At 34.0% G+C, this 16,308-nt stretch overlaps 1 protein-coding gene across 3 annotated transcripts in view; it reads right to left on the bottom strand.

The window, feature by feature from the left end:
• Window positions 1-257: 257 nt before the first annotated feature.
• The window catches only part of LOC128863019 (uncharacterized), a 263,898-nt gene continuing 247,847 nt past the window's right edge, over window positions 258-16,308 (bottom strand). For all 3 annotated transcript variants that reach the window (XM_054101903.1, XM_054101904.1, XM_054101906.1), the window contains one exon: window positions 258-8,264. In XM_054101903.1, the coding sequence (XP_053957878.1) occupies window positions 7,413-8,264 (852 nt within the window). In that variant the 3' untranslated portion in view covers window positions 258-7,412. The remainder of the gene's footprint in view (window positions 8,265-16,308) is intronic.

Genomic DNA, 16,308 nt, shown 5'->3' with positions numbered 1-16,308 from the left:
AAACTTGATTTAAGATTTGAGAATATATTTTATATATTTTTTTTACTTTATTGCAATACTTTTCGCATATTAAAGTTGACAGCAATTCTTAACTATTTGTTGTAATACACACAGGTATTTATGTATTATTATTATTTTTTTTTTTTGTTTTGTGTCTTGCCTTCAGCAAACCGTTCGACATTTCAGCAACACGCCGTACGTGTCTAGGTTTATGTATTTCTCGGTGGAAACACCAGATGTTTTATTTTATTTTTTCCTTTTCCTTTTTCTGTTTCTGATTCACTTATGTAACTACTTTGACATTGAATAAGCTTTGCGAAAGTTTAATAAAAATTACATACACTTATGCATACTCGTACAGACTAACAAATATAACTAATTTATTTTGCTTTAATTTTTATTTATTTTATTTTATTTTTTATTTTTTTTTTGTATTGTATTGCAAGTTCAACTAGACGCCGGATGACCTCAGTGACCGATTGATTTTCTAGATAAATGTAATGCAATTGAAATTTCAATTTAACAATTACGACAATTCACTAACAATGTCAATTGGGCTTCTGTCATCATTTTCTATATGCTGTGTATATGTATGTGTGTGTGTGGTTTATAGTACAAGTTCGTATGCGCTTTGCCATTTACTTATTTTTATCGAGTTTTTGTTATCTTTTAATTTGTATTATTTGCACGTGGAATAATAAAATCGCTTGAGATTTTATTCGTGTACTAAATAGTTGGTGATTTTTTTATATTTTTTTTTTTGTTTTGTTTTTTAAGTTTTTAAGGTTAACTGACTTAAATAAGTTGTTTCAATATACTTTAATGGAAGAAAAAATATAATATATGTATAGGTGTATAATAATAAATTGGAATAATAAGCATTAACGTATGTGTGTGTGTACGTGTAACACCAGTTAGATAAGTTAAATAAAGAAAATAATAAAATAAATCCATGTAAAAATATAAAATTAAAAATTGTGTGCACTTTTGAAAAACGACTTGAAATGTCTTGTAGCCTAGACAGACGGTTGCATTAATGGAATTAAACGACTTAATTCGGAATCATGTCAGGAATTCTTGTTCTTCTTCTTAATTGGCGCGTTAACCGCTCACGCGATTTTGGCTGAGTTTAACAAAGCGCGCCAACCGTTTCTTTCTCGGGCTAACCGGCGCCAGTTGGACACACGAAGTGAAGTCAAGTCCTTCTCCACCTGATCTTTCCAACGCAAAGGAGGCCTTCCTCTTCCTCTGCTACCACCAGCTGGTATCGTGCATGTCAGGAATTAAGTGCAGCTAATCCGAGCTGACAACTAGACTTAATTCTCATAATTTAAGCGGATTAGTGGAATTTTCGAAATTGCCGAAAAATAACAGTTAATATTTATTGTGATTGAAACTTTTAAAGAAAGAAACAAAAAAGACTGGATTCAATGCTAGTTTGCACTAACATATGCCGAATTACATTTATTGCTTTGATAGTTCGCAGGAAAGTGAGAAATTGCAGTTTAAGGTTTTTTTTATTAATTCAAATATTTTTTTTTTTTTTTACTTTTTATTTAATTATTTCTTTGTATCAGGGCAGCTAATATCCATATTTGTGACCTACTGTCCATTTTTAAAGAAAAACTTTCCAATAGCAAATCAGCTGTTCACTAATCCGCGTAACAAGAGCCTGTCATACTACTCGTACAATTTTAATCAGATAAACTGCGCCGGTAATCCCAATTAATGCCGCCGTGTGTCTAAACTATTAGTGGTTTTCACTTGTCGTGGATGAGCTGACAACGGCTGCATTTTAGTTTTTAATAGTTTAAGAGTGCACTTTAAAGATAGCTAGTAAAGCTAGTTTGGCCTCATTCATTACCTCTTTTTATTTTCTCAGCTATCTGTTAAAAAGTCATGGCTCTAAAGTGAACTTTTTTGATGGCTTTAAAGTATATTTAACTCCGTTAACAGTACACTTTAACTTGTATAAATCATACTTTAACCTATTTACAGTATACTTAAATATTTTGAACCCTCCTTAAAGCATACTTTAATTCAATCAAAAGAGAAATATAACTCATAATTCCCGCTTTTTCAACTATCTGATGGAAGTAAATGTCTCTAAAATGCACTTTAGTATCTCTAAAGTGTGCTTTAACGCTTTTTAACGTATGTATGTTTTAAGCATTTTAACTCTCTTTGAACGATTTTTAAAGCATACTTTAATTCACTTAAAAGTGCACTTTAACTCTCTTTGAAACCCAACTTTTCCAACTGTCTGATATAAATTATTGACCATAAAGTGCACTTTGACAATTTCTAAAGGGCACTTTAATTCTTTTCCAAGTATGCTTTAACCCTTTTAACTATCTCGTAATGTTCTTTAAAGTATACTTTAAGTCACTTAAAGTCACTTTTTGAAACGGACTCAACCACTTTTCGCCTTTTGAACTGTCTGATAAAAGTGAATGTCTCTAAAGGGCAATTTAGTGATCTCAAAATATAATTGAACTATTTTTAAAGTGAACTCTAACGTTTTAAACTCTCTTTTAACACTCTTTAAAGTATAGTAAACTTAAATTCACTTTTATACTTTCATACTTCAACTCCTTTTAAACTATGTTTTAACTTTTTTAAAGTGAACTTTAACCATCTTTTAAATCCCCTTAATGTGTACTTTACTTCACTCAAAGGCAATCAGTGAAAAGCTCACTTTAAATATAAAGGGTCCGCCATACAACTTTACGGAATTAAAAATGCTATAAAAAAGAAACTACTCAATATTTTTCCAAACTGTTTTTTTTATTTTGAAGTACAATCCTTCCGGTTAATGATGGAATACAACTTCATTCATATGGCTACCTCGACCAGCCATGCACTATCCTATACGATCGGTCCAATTTTTCAACACATTTTCGATTGTATGCGCCTGTATTTCAGCTATGACATCGCGTATGTTGGTCTTCAGTGCATCAATTGTTGCTGGTTTGTTGGCATAACACTGGTCTTTGACGGCACCGCACGGTTTTTGGTCGGTCACGTGTTGGTTTGTCAATAAACAACCCAGTTTCTCTTACTTTTTTCGCAAAGTAACGCACATACGCTTCATTCGGTGATTTTCTTCTTCCCATTGCCATACGTAATTTTCGTACACATTCTGCAACATTACCATGATCTTCAAAGTAATGTCGCAATATTTCCCAGCGTTCTTTGAGCGTATCCACAACCATTTTCGTTCAGCGGAAGAATAAAACTAATTTTCTGTCAAATCAGATGACAGCTAAGTGTTACCATTCTTCAAATAATACCTAGTTCAAATCCGTAACGAGAGATGGCGGGCCCTATATTTAAAGTATGATTTTCCATCCTAAAGCGCACCTTAACTCTTTCTAAACCACACTTTAGACTTTTTCAAATGCTCAACTGTCTTGTAAAAATTCGTTTTCTAGTTCCGAAAATACTACACAAATATAGTAGAAGCCAGCTACTTTGTTCAACTATTTTCAAGGCTGGTAATGCCGGTGAGCAGAAACCTGTTCTTTATTTACATCGGATTATTTAATTTAAATTAATTTTTTACCGCACCATAGGTTTTAAATACCACACCAATTAAGATTAAATATATCGGTCATAAAAGCTTAGTATTGGAACCAAAAAAGAGTTGTATGCCTATTGAAAATCCACTTAGTTGGTACTGGATTTTTTGTAGGGTGAATCAAAACCAAACTTTGTCACTCAAAGGCCCTAAATAAACCTTTGATTTTATACAAAAACAGCAAAAAATAGTTGAAAGAACAAATAAAAAAGATCAATACCATAACATGCATGCATTACACTGTGCGACAAGAATCAACTTTTTTCATTATCCGGCAAAAATTTGATATGCACGTGAGACTATACGTTTTATAGTACTAGTTTAGAGAAAAGAAACCCATTATTTTCTCGGTCGATGGCTGCAGTGATCGATATCGTTGTCAAAGTGACATTTTACACACAACATTGTTTTACTACGTTTTGCTAATACTACTATATATAAATCGTATATAGCATCAATGACGTATGCCTTATTTCATAGAAAGAAATTTCAACTTTTTTTTCGTTTTATAAAACAGCAAAAAGAACGCAGCTGGGGTGTTTTAAAAGTGCCGCCTAGATGTCACTAGTGAAAAATTCCTAGACGGTATCTTTTTTCTATGCTATCATGGACATGGTCGATCTTTCAGAACAAAATATCGCAGAATTACGGATTTTTTTGGTGCAAATATTCGTCCGAATGAGTCGGAAATTCAAAGGTTGGTGAACAAATTTTAATAAGCTGTTTCTGTCGAGGGTAGAAAAATACAACATTAAATATCGATATCTCGACGCTCTCAACAATAAGGCATTCGTGAATCGATTCACATATAATTTTTAAGAACTGTTGTTTGAACAAAGAAAGTTGAAACCTGAAAGAGTCAAAAATTTGGCGTGTTTTATATTAAAATTACCTCTAGGCGCGTATTTTAAAAGACCTTTTATATACCTTCAGCATCTATATATATATATATATATATATTTCAAATTAATTCATTAGGAAATTTCATGTATATTTCAGGATGCATTTCTCAGAAGACTTCATTGTACTATATTTATCTTGCCGAAAATTGCAAAAAAAAAATATTAAACATTTTCATATTAAAAATTGTTTATAAAACAAAAAATGTTGTTTAATAGTTGGATATATCCTCTTTTTTTAATGTCCATATTAGTATCATAGTTTGAGTATAATTATTCAAAACAAGTTTTTGAAAATTTAGTCCTTTGAAACTTTAAGGGGTTATACGCAGTTATGACTTTCAAAAAAATCGATTTTTTTTTATTGCATTTTTGTAATGTACATATATTCAAAAGTATACGCACGAAATTTGAAGTAGATCTAAGCAATACTTTCGGAGTTATACCTAAATATGTAGAGATGCCTCGGCACGTTTTAAGGTAGGTATTGAAACTTTAAACGTGTTTTTTTCAAAACGGCATTTTTCAAGTCGGTGTACACGATATCTCGAAAACGGCTTGTTTGATCGGTCAACCGTTTTAACTCAATCTTTAAAGATACATTTTCTAGTAATTAATCGTTCCTTTTGTAAATCTGATACTTATTTTCCATTTTATAATCAATTTACGGCCAAATTTTAACGTAAAAATCGAAATCATTTCTTTTAAAAGCTGCCATTTTGTGAAAATTCACTATTTTGATTAGCCGAACGATTAATTACTAGATAATCTAATACAGTAGGTTCTGTTTTTATGCGGCTTTTTTTTATGCGGTTTTGAAATAGTGCGGTTTTTTTTAAAATTACAAAATGCATGTCGACCTATCGGGAATTGTACATATAAACAAGATTCTAAACCAGCTAAGCAAAAACTCATCACAGATTACATCAGAAATGCTAACCCTACAAGTATGGAAGATATATAAAGATATAATTTTCAAAGATACAATATTTTGTTTATGCGATTTTATTTAATTATTTCAGATTCATGCGGTCTATGGAACGAATCTATAGTAATAATATGGGATTAGTGCCCTTTTTTATGCGATTATTTCAGATTTATGCGGTTTTAGCATTTGAAACGTATCTATAGTTTTACTATAGAACTAGTAGCTTTTTTTATGCTGTTTCTTGCGGAACGTATCTACCGCCTAAAAACAGAACCTACTGTATACATATTAACAAAATTTGTTTGGTTTTTTGATTTCAGATAATCCAATCCTGAGTTACGATGTACACCGTAAATCGTCTTTTTTTAAAGGAGGTTCCAGAAATCGCCTGCAGCGCGCTCTATAATCAACATTTTCATAAATAAAAAATTTTGTTACGTTCTTGAAGGATGCTTTTATAACCGCCAAATATTTTCAAATTAAAATATTCTGAAGTTTCTTCAGGATAAATCCTTGACAACCCGTCTTTTATTTGCTTCATAACTGCGTATAACCCCTTAAGGCCCTTTGAAAACTTTATTTGGGGAGATAATGAACAATTGACTATGCAAACTTACTCTAATCGTATATATAAAATTTAAGATTTCACGTGCATATAAATTTTAGCTGGATAACTTTTACTGTCGCATGTTCTTGAATGCAGTAAACTCACTTACACCGTTGCGGATCCATTGTGGTACCACAGCAGCTGTTTATCTGCTACTCCTGGCTAAACCATTTCGTTTTAAGTGCAAACAAATTGATTTGGCTGACACTTATTTCTCTAAGGCCATCAGTATCATTCAAGAATGATGAGCCAAAGTATCTAAAAAATAAATGCAGTTAGTACAAAAACAAAATCGAAAATAATCTTATCGCCAATCAAAATATTTTAGTTAATCAAGTGTAAAGTAGAACTAATAACTACTACTGAATAAAATAGAAAACTTCTAAAAAATAAAATTACTAAAATTAAAATATATTTTATGCACCTTTTTCGCAAATAATAATTATCGTTCTTTATAAAATCGTTTAAAAATGTGAAAACTTCGAACAAAAACCAAATTCTAATCAACCTCAAAATCTTACACTTAACATTTTGCTATTCAACTGGAATTTCCATTCCCATGAATTTAACAAATTTTGCTTTAACTGTGTATTTTTTAATATTTATAATTATTTATAACGACGATAAGTTTTTAATAACCTCAATATAAATATGTCTTAGGACTAAGAATAATTATGGACTTTAATATAATATGAAATATCCTGGATATCCTTGCGAAGTGTTCACTTCGCTTTAATTAACTGCCTTCGCCCGATTACTCGTATTCGCTATCGTTCGTTTGCGCTTAATATCTACATATCTATTTATCTGTCTGTCTGTCTGTAGATATAAAATTGCAAGAAATCCTTAAAAACAAAACCGATTTCAGTTATATAACTATTTCGAATATATAAAATGGATTTTTGTCTATATCACAGATAAACATGCATATGCAACATACAAATTCAGTGTAACATACATATGTACACATACACATGCACAAATATATTAAATATTTTTATTTTAATTTTAATTTTACTTTTTACTTTGATTTTCCCTTTAGTTATTACACAAAATTGTCTGGCTTGCAGGCGCGTAGAAATATACAAACGACGATTTATGGTTTTAAGCTACATATACAGATACGCAGATAAACTCAATCATTTATAACTGTTTGCTGTTGTCATATAGTTTTTTTTTTCTATAGAAATATTATATTACTGATAAAAATTTCAGATTGTTAAAAGGTTACTTAGTGACTAAGCTGACGAATTGACGTCGTTTCACTTCGCTTAAAATACATGCGAAACATGTGCATACATACATACATACACATGCATGCACGTATGTGTGTAACTTTATGGCTTCTGCATTACACCTTTCCCTCGCTCACTCCCACTGCCATGCACTGGCGCCCCCTCAACGATGCTTTACCGACGGCGCAAATGCCTGCATGCTATAGTACCGGTCTGTGTCGTCCTTCGTGACACTCGTTACGTGCTGAAATTGACATGGCTGTGAAATCTGCGATTTGGGCGGCAACGGTGCTGGCTTCACACGCTTCTGTTTCTGCTTCTTTTTACCCGGCACTGAGAGTGCTATATTCTCCGGATCACTCACCAGCTTCTCAATGTGATGATAGAGTTCACGTGCCGAGTCGGTTGAATCGAAACTGAAGCCAATCAGCTGCTGATGGTTCGTTGAGAGGCACATCGTGTGAAAGGATGGGCCAGCGACGCGATAATTTGACAAATTGTCAATGCGATCCGACCAGAGCGCAAAGGAAGAACCGCGTTCGGCTAGCACGAGTGTGACACGTGGTACGGTGCGTGCGCGTGCACTGCCGCGATCGTGCAAGACGACTGGTATGCCGGTGAAGACGAGACGCCAATCACCCTCCTTGCCGGTGCCTTCGTAGAGGTTGGCTAGCGATGAGCATACGAATATTTCTGTGCCCAAGCCACCGAAAAAACTCTCCACTTGACCGCGTTCGTATTCGGATAGATTTGAGTTGCTCGTGGTGTCGATGCTGAGCGTGTCGGCATCCACATCGGAGCCAATGAAATATGAATTATTGTGATTGTTCACTGTATTGGTAGTCGACGCAGTGGTGTGCGTATTTGTGTGTACCGAGGAGGTGTGTGAGTGTGTCGACCAATCGGGATTGATCATCAGCTCATTCTGCTCGGAAGAATTTGTGCCCTCGGAGGATTCGGATGGTGGTGCCGAATCGCCAACGGAGCCTAAGCGACGACGTTGCATGTTGTGGAGCTGGAAAAATAAATAAAAGCAAAGTAAGGAGTTTATTAGAAACTGGAGCTGGGACGTAAAAAGTCAATAAAAATAAGAGTTTTAAAAGGCAGCATCTACAAAATATTTCAAATATTATTAAAATTTGTAAGAAAATTATAACAACATTTTAAATATAAGAACAGGAAAAAGGCCAACAAGTTGACAAGAACGACTAGGAATCAATACTTCGACGCCTTCTTCAAAAAAGCATTCTATGAACTTTGCGAAGAAACTTTTTTTTTCAACTTAAACGATTCATGCTGACTTTCCAAACCTTAATGAACAGGAATGTCAACAGAGTTTGCCATTCTCAGCTGTCAAACCATAGTTATTGATATCGATAACTCTCATGCAGCTAAAAAACACCCTATGCAAAGAAATGTGCTCAACAAAAAATAGTAGGAACATCACTTTTCATTAAAAAAATAAAATCGGCATTGTTTTTGCATAGGAATTTTTATAAATAAATTTTTCAGTTTAATTTTTTATATAAATCAAATTTTTATATTTTAAGAAAAATATTAAAATTTACGTGAGCTGAACCGATTTGAAGGTACCTCCTCACACGTAAAGAACAAAGCACCCTAAAAACCAGATTTTTAGAAAAAATCCATATGGCTTTAAAATATTATATTTTTACTCTCTTGTACCCAAAACTTTGACCGAAGTTATTTCTGGCAAAAAATTTAAATTTTTTACTTGAATTTACATGATTAAATATTTTCACTTCAAAGCATTAAAGGTGCACCTGGAATATTGCAATCCCCTATGGGCGAATGCCATTTTTTTCTTCTTGTTTTTTTTTGTTTCTGTACTAGGTTTTGTTAGGTAGGTAAGCGCGTTCAGCTGAAAATTATGCAATCAATTTCCGCTCTAAAAAATTCAACAGCTATAAGGCACTTACATGCGCACAACCATATGAGCATAGATATTTGTTGCATATTGTTCGTGATAACTTTTGATTGAAATTGAAGTGAAACATCTAAAATACATATGTATGTACAAGTAACTACATGCATACATACATATATGCATACATGCATACAAGCACGCTTATTTGAAGCAAACTTGAATTGGAGGAAAATGTAGATAAGTCGGTATGAATGAAGTTTAAAATTCGGAAGCAAAAAACCAACAAAACAAACAAACAACAAAAAATTTTAAATAACAAAGCAAGGACTGACGGAAAGTAATTCATTTCAATTTTTATTTCTCTTTCGGTAGTACAACCTAAGTCGGCTTAGCACTGCTTTTCTGTCAGCTACTAAAGTGCTTGCTTTTCACCAAATATTTATTCTATTAAGCATTTACAGCTGTAGTCATACAAAAGTGGAATAAAATACAAAATATTTCTATGATAAATCAGAATTTATTAACCTGTAAACAAAAGCTCTTAAAGCCAGATAAACTGTTTCGACAAATGTCCATAGATATTCCTTATGCCTTCCCATAGCCTTCCTTTATTTCACTTTTCAATTTAATCACCGCCTTTACGAAACGTAATTACACATATTATTGTTTTTCAATCTTAGCAGACGAGAATTTCTTTCTTTCCTGCATAGGCAAATACTAATTCAACAAAAGCAAATTTTCGTTATTCTATTCCTGAATTAAATTTCCTAATGCTGTTCATATGTAGACTCCAAGTATTTTGTAAACATCATTTTTCTTCCCATGAAAAGGTATCAGTATTCAGTTGTATCCGTGCTTGTAAGTATGTAATTTACTCAACTATATTTCCATTTCATTTTTGCTTAATTTCAGACGTCACTTGCATGAGAGCACCTAAATATTTGCTCAATTTCTTGCTTCCACAGACTAGAATACAATTTCCGTCGCCTTTGTAAATAGAAAATCCTGAAATCTCCAAAACGTCCAACCAAATATTGTGTACAACAACTGTTAAGCTGGATTAAAAGAGAATTGTAAGGGAATTGAATATGTGCCGAAATGAATGTAAATAAAAGAAAATAACTAAATGTGTGCAATTGTTCAGCACAGGAAGAAGAACCGCTTTGGGTGTATGAATGCTGCGAATTTCGGTCTACATATAAAAGACTATTTTAAAATTTTGTTCATGTAGAAATGTAAATTTTTAAAGACTATGTGCATTTTCATGAATAAATCACGTATTTAAGATATGGGCAAAAGAAAAACTAAAAAAAATATAATATATATATTATAAAAAAATTAAAAAAAAAAACTAGTTTTTAATACAAACATACGAAATAATTGAAATAATACTACAATATGATTCTAGTACGAGCGATAGCCATTGATGTGGTTAACAACATATTAAAATTTCAGATAATTCGGTTGAATAGTTCTTTTTCTTTTTTTTTTTTGACAACACCAGACCGAAAAAAGTAGTTATGAGATAATTCAGTTTACATTTAAATGCGACCATTGATGACGCCGCGTGACGAATTTGACGCTGCCTGCTAAAACGGCTGTAGAATCGAAAATACTGGGAATATCCTACCATATCCAGTATATTCTTAAAAGCCTGTTCCAAAATATATAAAAAAAAACGATTGTATCAAAATTCTAGACCACCGGGATATCGCCAGCAATTTTTTACGCACCATAAAGAAGCTTAAAAATTGTATATTTGTTTTATTATGTTGCTAATGTAGTAATGAGCGACATGTGTCCAATTATCATGTAAATACCACACACGTGCATGTGCACAATCTAATTGTTGGTACACCAATCACCCAATAATGGCATTCCTTATACACAAATTGTGTTTTTTTTGCATTTTTACTTTTACTGTACTTTGATGTCAATATTGAGAAATATGTAAATCTATATTATTTTCACTTTAATTAGATAAATCTATACTCTTATTGTCCTTTTCAAATAATTTTTTATTTTTTTTTTGCCACTAGCTTACAGCTTCTTTCCTCCAATTATTACATACATATATTCGTTTCCTATTTAACTGTTTAGGTTCCTCCGTTTTTGGGCCTTTTCACTTGCATTCTTTGTCATAAATTATTTTTCGGAACTTGATTTTTTCCCTATCACTTCCCTTAAATTGTTGGCAACAGTGCGCTTAAGAACTTTTATCCTGGTGTCTTCCAAACAGCTTCGATGGGTGTTTACGCTGGTGGGCGCCATTAAAATCCCATCAGCTTGTATGCGCATGTATGTAATGCACATGTGAAAATACCCTCTAGGAAATTTTTCGCCATTATCAGGAATAATTAGCTGTATGTATAAGAGATTGTTTTCATAAAAATCTAAAATTGCATAGATGGAGATTGTGATAGTTTCCAAGGCCGAAAACTAAAATGGGAATAGTAAGAAACTTTTTGCATTAACGAAAAAATAAATCTAGAAAATTTTAAAAGAACAACAGCGCCAGTACAAACTACATAAATTATATAACCATTTTTTCTTTCAGTGCGAAATAGGGATCGACTTCGAAGAAATTTACAATTGATACTGAATGTGATAAACAAAATCGTCACCAAAGAAACGAAAACTAAGAACCTTGAGCCGCATTTTATACTGACTTATGTTTCCATCTCGCTTGTTAATATGCAGCAAATTGCGCCTTACGATTATCATTTCATTCTAAAAAGCTTATGAATTGTAGAGAATCACCGCACTTTGGCCGCGACTCTGGCCACAACAGTTCTATTCGCTTTCGCTTCGGCTTCGACAAACAAAGGCCGATTTCTTTGTTTCGTAATTTGTTTTCCTTCTGAACAAATTCAAAACAGCCTCTGGGACTTTCATGATGGCGATTTTAGTAATAATCTTAAAGGAAATTATTTTTCGTTAAATAATGAATTGGTCACTTATCCTATCGATGCTGTGGGCAAAATTATTGAGTAGGATCGTCGGGTTAGAACTAACAGCGCGGTTGTTACCGGCCTAACAATGATTGACAATTTTTAAGCTCGGCCAAAATCGCGTAAGCGGTTATTACGCCATTTAAGAAGAAGAGATCGTCGTGTCACACATAGATTATGCGTGAATAACTTGTGGTAAAAAAAATGTGTTCACGTTGGCTCCCACACAATTTAACAAACGTCCATGAAAGCTTGAATCAACAAAATACTTCGAAATTGGTTCAAACCAATGCAAAAGTCTAGCCTTGACAGGAGAGCTAATGGGCGTGACGGCCAAAGACAGACCGAGGGACCATTGGATAAAACAGTCGAACCCGATCTTAAGAAGTTGGAAATACGTAACTATGAAGAAACAGCTCAAGATAGACCGCTTTGTAGGAGCATTTTGAAGGAAACTTTGAAACGCTATGAAAGAAGAAGAAGAGTGCAAAAGTCTCTTGATCATCATGATGAATATTTTGGCAAGCAATAAAACCATCTGCAACTATGAAAGCTTATTTTTCCATTATTTGGACAGAAATATACTACTGTGGGCAAAAAGTAAGGTGAATTTATTTGTCAAACTTCGCGGGATTAAAATTTCGCTCTAATTATTTTTTTCATGAGTTGGCAGCACTGTTAATAACATCTGAGCCAACTTTCATGTGAATGTCATTATCAGTAATATATTTACGCTTGTGTTTACCAAACGACCAAGAGTGCATTTTTCGATTTTTACAATGTCTGATTTGATTGAGCAGAGAAGTACCATCAAATTTTGTTTGCGGAATGAAATTTCCGCTGCGGAAACGTTTAGAATGTTGCAGAAGGCATTTGGTGATTTGACCATGTCGCAGGAAAATGTTTATCAGTGGTACAAAGACTTCAAAGAGGGTCGAGAACGTGTTGATGACTTGGAGCGCTCGGGACGACCATCGACGTCAACAGATGACTAACACGTCAATAAAGTGAAGGAGTTAGTGCTCAAAAATCGTCGGTTGACTGTTAAAGACCTTACTGATATGATCGGAATATCAGAAGGATCTGTGAAAACCATTTTGAAAGACCATTTGGGCCTACGAAAAGTCAAATCTCGTTTGGTACCGAAAACTCTCAATTTCTTGAAAAAAAGTCGTCGCGTTGATGTGTGTGAAACAATGCTTTCATACTATCAGGACAAGCTCAAATGCATCATTACGGGAGATGAGACTTGGATTTATGCTTACGACCCTGAAACAACCGACCAATCAAGCGAATATCGTGCTAAAGGCGAGGCCAGACCGAAAAGAGCACGTCAAAGTCGTTCAAAAATAAAGGTCATGATGACAGTTTTTTTCGATTTTCGTGGTGTGGTGCACTATGAATTCCTTCCACCTGGTCAAACTGTTAATAAGGAATATTATTTGAGCGTTATGCGTCGTTTACGTGAAGCAATTCGTCTAAAAAGGCCAGAATTATGGGCCAACAACTCTTGGGTTTTGCATCACGATAATGCACCGCCTCACACTGCACTCGTTCTTCGTGACCATTTCACCAAAAATTCCACGCATATCGTTCCGCAACCACCGTATTCGTCTGATTTGGCTCCGTGTGACTTCTGGCTATTCCCAAAACTCAAGAGACCACTCCGGAGAACGCGTTTCGAGTCGATTGAGGAGATAAAAGCTGAATTGAAGAAGGTGCTGATGGCTATACCGGAAATGGACTATTTGGCATGTTTCGGGGATTGGAAAAATCGTTGGCATAAGTGTATTTCATCGAGAGGGGATTATTTTGAAGGGGATGAAATTGATTTACAAGAATAAATAAAGATTTTTCATTTTACAACCAAATTCACCTTACCTTTTGTCCACAGTAGTAAATAGCAACCCTCGTATGATTGATACGTAGGCATCTTTTTTGTCTTCTTTTCCAATAAAAATACAGAATTTTTAAAAACTTCAAGCTTATTTATACTTCGGGTCGCTTTCGATTCGGCTTCAGCCAAAATTGGCCCAATTTCGGCTCGGCCTGAAAAATTGATGTGCGGTCGTTCTCTACATAGTAGATTGAAAGTGAGCACTGATTGCATACTAGAGAGACTAACAACAAGAGTCTTCCGAGTCACAAAGTTCAACCAACGCATGCCATAAGCCTCTAACAGCCCTTAAGCCTCTAATTCCGGTTTCTAAAATAATGCGCAATAATTGTATTTTTTTTTTTTTTGCTAAATTTGAGTTCCTGATTTAACAAAAATGCTTTACAAGTCAGCACAAACAATCGTTTGCCTTCTATGGTGCCGCAAAATTAATCGTCGAATTTTATTTTCGAATACCTTTTTTTACTAAATAAACAAAAAATATTTTGAGTGATGGAAATCTTTATTTACCTTTACGCGCTCTCTTGCTTGTCTGTTTGTATATTGCAGCTGTTCAGTTTACAAGTGTCAAATATGATTGACTTACGATGCCATTTACAATGATTAATTTTGCGCCACCTTTATATGTATGAGAGCCTTGAGGCACTCTTCGGGTTATTTGTTCAAGCAAAAATAAATAACGAGCTCACCGTGAAGCTTAGATAACACTTTCGCTATCCTCGCTTCTCCCGAGTCTCCCTAAGTCAGTCAACTGCAAAATGCCTTGTTTGCGAGTTTCCTTATTTACTGCAGGGACTGTTCGTACACTCTCAATTCGCTATATCAACACAAACTCAAATTTATTCATCGCTTCCTCCTTTCTCACATTTTTTTCGCCCAAAATGCTTGCTTTTGTTTTACTTTTTCTTCATCTTATTTTGATAGCATCGCCCAAAGCGCTGCGGGTAGTAAATGTGTGCCACTCAACCCTGCGGCATCTTTTCCCTTTCCGCTCGTTTCCGAAATATCTTTTTCAGTAAATCGTACGGCGCGTGCCTTTGCATGTACAAATAGAATTCGTATGCAAGTATATTAAATTTTTCTTTTGAAATTTAATTTTTGTTGAATTTTTTGAAAGTGCATATAAAATTCACTAGTATGGAGCATAAGAAAAAAATAAAGCAGTTTTTTAAATTGCACTTTTGCTTTCCGCTTTCCGTATGAATTTTGCTGAATAATAAACCAAACAGAAAAAGCAACCAGTGGAGCATATAAATTACCCAAGTATTGTTTTGTTTAGTGCTCAATAGTCGCCTGCCTTTCACTTCAATTCACTCAATTCGAAACTAAAAACCCCTTTCATCAGAAAGATATGAGCTTTGTTCATATTAGAGATACGAAAGTGCGCAGTAAAAAAAGCAAGAACAAACACGGTTGACATGCCGGTGATTAATAATTTATGATAGCAATAAACGCCAGATGTGGGGGGTCATGAGAAATGATTTACTAAAGCAATTGAAACCGAGAAATATATTCGCATATGTGAGCAAAATGGATGTAAACACACACTGGAGTATGCAGATCTAAAAACTCGTTTTTGAACTTTATGGAAACGCTTTTTAAGAGGATAATTACTTCGAATTCAAAGTAATAGGTAAAAGGTTAGCGTTCAACCTGAAATAAAAATTACTTAATGATAAGCGCCTTAAACGAAAAATCGAAAAAGGTACAATGTTTGGAAAAATATTGGAGTAGCCAACGGACCATAGAGCTATAAAACGTTCGTATCATTAATGCATTTGACATAAACCGTTTAAATCAAAAATCCATATAGATACTGCCACCGAAATGCTAAATAATTGGATTCAGAGCGTCGCGTGGGCAGCCACGCCAGAAAATGGCAATCAGCTTCGCATGAACGCTCATATAAAAAAGCTGATACAAGAAAAACGCAAGCTGCAATGGATTTGGAAATCAATAAGAATGGCAGAAGGAACCTCAACCGGGACGCAAAATAATTAAAACAACTCTTAAGGCGTGAGGGGTAGTTAGAGGCCCGAAAAAATGATGATTTTCAATAATTTTTTTTTTGCTAGTCAGTTGCTTTATTTTACAAAAATAAAAATATAGCATTAATACATCATGATTCGACTTAACTTTAGCAAATTTTCAAAAAACAAAATTTATAATTGTAAAAGATATCGCTGTTTATGTGGAGCCCGCTTCCCCAGAAGCCCTTTGTGGTGATCATGACAAGTACTTGGAGATTTATCTAAAATCCATTGGACAAGAGAAATTAGTTTTTTTTAATAGATAATCTTGTGCCTGACGCTTTTTTTCTTTT

This window comes from Anastrepha ludens, chromosome 5 (genome assembly GCF_028408465.1).
Source record: "Anastrepha ludens isolate Willacy chromosome 5, idAnaLude1.1, whole genome shotgun sequence".
In the NCBI taxonomy this organism is placed as follows: domain Eukaryota; kingdom Metazoa; phylum Arthropoda; class Insecta; order Diptera; family Tephritidae; genus Anastrepha; species Anastrepha ludens.
The sequence above is the reverse complement of the archived record's forward strand: the minus strand, read 5'-3'. Positions and strand labels throughout refer to the sequence as shown.